We start from the raw sequence: 5576 nt of genomic DNA, 5'->3' as shown, positions 1-5576 counted from the left end.
TTTATATAGGCTTTACAAAATGAAAATGAAATTACAAACAAATTACAAATGAAATGAAATTTCTATTCTAACTGTGTCTTGTGCCTTTGAGTGATGTCAATGGGCTCTGCTTGCTTTGAATTTTCAATGGGCTTTGAATCATATTAATTGAGCCAAAGTTGCACTTCCAGGAGAGCGTAGTGTTCATTAAGTGAGCGGAATGCTTTTACACCCACGCGTACGCGTCCTGCACGCTTGTGCATGCTTTTGCGTTTTTGCCCATTGATGCGTGCGCGTCCCTCACGCTTACGCGTGCTTTGGCAATCTGGCACATTGACGTGTGCGCATCATGTATGCATGTGCGTCCCTTGCAGCATTCACCAAACGAGCGTAGCGTTCTTCAATTGAGCGCTACACCACGCGTACGCATCACCTACACGTACGCGTCACCTACGCGTACGCATCACCTACGTGTACGCGTGGGTCTTCAAACATGCTACTGCTACGCTGCTGCTCAACCCATGCTTGCACGTCCATTTTCAGGTAAGTCACATCCACGCGTACGCGTGATACACGTGTACGCGTCGATGGCTAAACTTCCATTCCAAATTTGGTTTTGCTCAAAAATGTTCACTTATGCAACGTAACATTCTCTTTGCAAATGAACGCCAATCACTTCCACGCATACGCGTCATGCATGCGTACGCGTGGGTCTTCAAAAATCCTTGCCCCACACGTCGGTGTCTTGTACGCGTGCGTGTAGTGACGTTTTCGCGCCAAGAGGGCTCCTTGTTTAAATCATGGGCCACACTTTTAAAAGCGTGGCCTAAGGCTCCAAAGCGTGCTAAGACTCCAAAATGTGCCCCAGAATTTCTCTTTTCTCCTTTTTAGCTTATTTTGTGCTTTTTTTCTTCTTTTTTCACTTATTTCCTACAAAGTTTATAAAATCAAAAGATCAAAGAAATATACCATTTAAGTACAAAAGTATTCAATATTTAAGCACTAATCATCAATTTCTTATATGAAAAAGCATAGAAAAACATGACATGTTGACATGTCATCAATGCCCAGCCCAGAGAAAGCTTGAACACATGGAGTAAAGTAGTAAACAATTTTTTGAATGAATATTTTCCTCCTAGGAAATTGACAAGGTTGAGGATGGATATTCAGAACTTTAAGCAAGAAGAGAGCGAGTTCCTCCACGATACTTGGAGAAGGTACAAGCTGATGCTCAGACATAGCCAAGATGTCCCTGGATAATTCTGTTGGTGGCTCAATACACATGAGGAAGACACCTGAAGAAGCTGATGAACTCATTGAGATGGTCACTAATAATCAGCACTTATACTCACCCAGTGAGACCTCAATAAAAAGGGAAGTCAAGGAAGCATCCACTAAACCCGCCATTCCTGACCAGGATGAGTCTTTAGCCCAACAACTGAACTTTCTCACACAACAAGTGCTAAGCTTGCAAGGTTTAGTCAACAACACTCTTTTTCAGCCCCCACAACCTAACATTGTACCCAACCTGGCTTCCATGTTGGCAGAAGTATTACAGGAGACCTGAGCTTCCCGTAAGAATATGGAACTGCAATTGAGCCTGGCCAAACGATAGCTATCTGAACAGATAAGAGAGGAGTGCCAAGCTATTCAATTGAGGAGTAGAAGGACCCTGGACACCCAACTTCAGAATAATAGAACACATGATGAAGAAGACACACCATAAAACGAAAATAGAGCGCCATCAAGGGCGCTGAATGCCCAGAAAGGGGCAGAACGGGCGTTCAACACCCAAAAAGGAGAGGAGCTTTAAACACCAATTCAGAAGAAGCTCCCCCCAGACACCCTGATAATCCTTTTCCAACCACTCTGGATACTCACCCTGCACCACTCAAAGCCTCTGAGTACAAGGACAAGTTACCATATCCTCAGAAGCTCAAAAAGGCAGAAAAAGATAAACAATTTTCTAAATTCTTAGAAGTTTTCAAGAAGCTTGAAATCAAAATCCCCTTTGCAAAGGCTCTGGAACAAATACCTTCCTATGTTAAGTTTATGAAAGACATATTGAGTAGCAAAAGGGATTGGAGAGAGGCAAAAACATTTCTACTCACCAAGAAATGCAGTGCAGTTATTTAGAGGACGTTACCTGAGAAACTGCAAGATCCTGGAAGCTTTGTAATCCCCTGCACCATTGCAGACACCTGCATAAAGACAGCCTTATGTAATCTTGGAGCAAGTATCAACCTAATGCCATTATCATTGGTAAAGAAACTCCACATCCAAGAAATCAAACCTAGCCGTATTTACCTCCAACTTGTTGACCGCTCAATCAAGTTTCCAATAGGAGTGATTGAAGGCATGATTGTGAGAGTGGGACCCTTTGTCTTTCCTGCAGACTTTTTGATATTAGATATGGAGGAAGATAAGAATGCATCTATCATTCTAGAAAGACCTTTCTAGCCACGGGACGAACTATCATTGAGGTCCAAAAGGGGGAAGTCACACTGTGTGTTGATCAAGATGAGTTTGTGCTGAATGCAGTCAAGGTTATGTAACACACAAATCTCCCTTGGGAATGCAAGAGGATAGATGTCATAGAGCCCCTGGTTGAAGAAGTGCTTGAGGCTGAACGACTTGGAGAGGAACTAAAAACTATTCTTGAAGATATTCTACTGGAACTGGAGGAGTCGGAACCTCAAAAGGAGACGCTAAGCACACCTAGGGTGGAAGATGGACCTCCTAAACTCGAGCTCAAGCCTTTACCACCATCCTTGAAATACATGTTCCTAGGATAGGCGACACCTATCCAGTGATTATAAGCTCCTCCCTGAAGTAGCAAGAAGAAGAAGCACTGATTCAAGTACTCAAAACCCACAAAACAACTCTCGGTTGGACCATAAGTGACCTAAAGGGGATCAGTCCAACTAGGTGTATGCACAAGATTCTACTTGAAGATGATGCTAAACCAGTTGTGCAACCCCAGAGGCGGCTGAACCCAACTATGAAAGAGGTGGTCCAAAAGGAAGTTACAAAACTTTGGGAAGCTGGAATCATATATCCTATTTCAAATAGTCCGTGGGTAAGCCCTGTGCAAGTGGTGTCTAAGAAAGGGGGGATGACAGTGATCCACAATGAAAAGAATGAGCTGATCCCTACAAGAACTGTCACAGGATGGAGCATGTTCATTGACTATAGGAGACTCAATATTGCCACAAGAAAGGATCACTTTTCCCTACCTTTCATAGACCAGATGCTAGAGAGACTAGCTAGCCATGCGTTCTATTGCTTTTTGGATGGCTACTCAGGCTACAATCAAATTGCAGTAGATCCTCAAGACCAAGAAAAAATGGCGTTTACATGCCCGTATGGAGTATTCGCCTACAGGAGGATGTCATTTGGCCTCTGTAATGTCCCTTCAACTTTTCAAAGTTGTATGCTTTCCATCTTCTCAGATATGGTTGAAAAATTCATTGAAGTATTTATGGATGACTTCTCTATTTTGGTGATTCCTTTAACTCATGCCTTAATCATCTAGCCTTAGTTCTGAAACGATGCCAAGAAACAAATCTGGTTTTAAATTGGAAAAAAAAAGTCATTTCATGGTAACTGAGGGGATTGTTCTTGGTCATCGGATTTCAAACAAGGGAATAGAGGTTGATCAAGCTAAGGTGGAAGTAATTAAAGCATTACCACCACCTACTAATGTTAAGGCAATCAGAAGTTTCTTGCAACATGCAGGATTCTACAGGAGGTTTATAAAAGACTTTTCAAAAATTGCAAAACCCCTGTGCAATCTTCTAGTTACTGACACTCCCTTTGTTTTTGACAAAAAATGCATGCATGCCTTCGAAACTTTGAAAGCAAAGCTTGTCTCTGCACCTATCATTTCTGCACCCAATTGGGCCCTACCATTCGAATTGATGTGTGATGCCAGTGATTATGCATTGGAGCAGTTTTGGGCCAGAGACAAGACAAGCTTATGCATGTCATTTATTATGCCAGCTATGTTTTGAATAATGCTGAAAGGAACTACACCACCACCAAGAAGGAACTACTGGCGGTTATTTATGCCATTGATAAGTTTAGATCCTATTTAATTGGTTCAAAGGTTATTGTTTATACTGATCATGCTACTCTTAAGTACCTTCTGACCAAGCAGGATTCTAAACCAAGGTTAATCAGATGGGTGCTACTCCTTCAAGAATTCGACATTGAGATCAGGGACAGAAAGGGATCAGAAAACCAGGTGGCTGATCATCTGTCCAGGATCGATCCCGAAGAAGGAATGCCACCCCCTACCACTGGTGTATCGGAGACCTTCCCGGATGAGCAACTTTTTGCAATCCCAAGAGCGTCATGGTTTGTAGACATTACAAACTATAAGGCCATGCCGTTCATCCCCAAAGAGTACACTAAACAGCAAGTCAGAAAACTTTTGCATGATGCAAAGTACTACTTATGGGATGAACTTTACCCCTTGAAGAGATGCTCAGATGGGATGATCAGGCGGTGTGTCTCCGAGGAAGAAGCCCAGCAAATTCTCTGGCATTGTCACAGTTCAGAATATGGAGGACATTTTGGAGGAGAGAGGACAGCCACCAAGGTCCTTCAAAGCGGGTTCTACTGGCCAACCCTCTTCCGAGACGCCCGGGAGTTTGTAAGAAACTGTGATAAGTGCCAGAGAGCATAAACCTTCCTCATAATCATGAAATACCACAGCAAGAAATCCTAAATATTGAGATGTTTGATGTATGGGGGATAGACTTCATGGGACCTTTTCCCCCCTCATACTCAACTACATACATCCTTGTGGCAGTGGACTATGTATCTAAATGGGTTGAGGCGATGGCGTCATCCACCAATGACACCCGAGTTATGCTGAAGTTCCTAAAGAAATACATTTTCAGCAGGTTTGATGTGTCAAGGACACTGATTAGTGATGGGGCAGCCACTTCTGCAACAAACAACTAGACTCAATTTTACAAAGGTACGGAATTCGTCATAAGGTAGCTACCCCTTATCACCCACAGACCAGTGGGCAAGCTGAGGTTTTAAATAGGGAACTCAAAAGGATTCTAGAGAAGACACTGAGCACCTCCAGGAGAGATTGGGCAAAGAAGCTAGATGATGCTCTCTGGGCGTACAGGACAGCTTTCAGGACCCCATAGGAATGTCTCCCTATCAACTGGTCTATGGTAAAGCATCTCATCTGCCAGTGGAGTTGGAGCATAGAGTATACTGGGCAGCGAGATTCCTAAACTTCAATGCCAAGGCAGCAGGAGAAAAAAGATTGCTTCAATTGAATGAACTAGATGAATTCTGATGTACTACCTATGAGAACGCCAAGGTTTACAAGGAAAGGACAAAGAAATGGCATGATAGGAAGATAGCTTCCAAAGTTTTTGAACCTGGCCAAAAGGTTTTACTTTTCAATTCTAGACTCAAGCTCTTCCCTGGGAAGCTCAAGTCACGATGGACAAGACCCTTTGTGGTCACGGGAGTGTCACCCTATGGTCATGTGGAGCTTCAGAACAGATATCCGGACAACAGATTCATATTCAATGGCCAGAGAATAAAGCACTACCTAGGAGATGAGA

At 43.1% G+C, this 5576-nt stretch overlaps 1 protein-coding gene across 1 annotated transcript; it reads left to right on the top strand.

The window, feature by feature from the left end:
- Nucleotides 2912-4950, top strand: LOC107607077. The gene is made up of 3 exons (XM_016309065.1): nucleotides 2912-3058; nucleotides 4139-4535; nucleotides 4796-4950. Exons 1-3 carry the CDS (start codon nucleotides 2912-2914, stop codon nucleotides 4948-4950), a joined length of 699 nt encoding a protein of 232 aa, XP_016164551.1.

This window comes from Arachis ipaensis, chromosome B07 (genome assembly GCF_000816755.2).
Source record: "Arachis ipaensis cultivar K30076 chromosome B07, Araip1.1, whole genome shotgun sequence".
In the NCBI taxonomy this organism is placed as follows: Eukaryota; Viridiplantae; Streptophyta; class Magnoliopsida; order Fabales; family Fabaceae; genus Arachis; species Arachis ipaensis.
The sequence above is the reverse complement of the archived record's forward strand: the minus strand, read 5'-3'. Positions and strand labels throughout refer to the sequence as shown.

Bases quoted from the DNA above. Each gene is read 5' to 3' on its own strand.
- LOC107607077 (XM_016309065.1), top strand. From the start codon at position 2,912: ATGCACAAGATTCTACTTGAAGATGATGCTAAACCAGTTGTGCAACCC. The intron at 3,059-4,138 runs GTAAGCCCTGTG...CTGACCAAGCAG, and splicing joins CTATTTCAAATAGTCCGTGG to GATTCTAAACCAAGGTTAAT. The intron at 4,536-4,795 runs GTTCAGAATATG...TCCTTGTGGCAG, and splicing joins AATTCTCTGGCATTGTCACA to TGGACTATGTATCTAAATGG.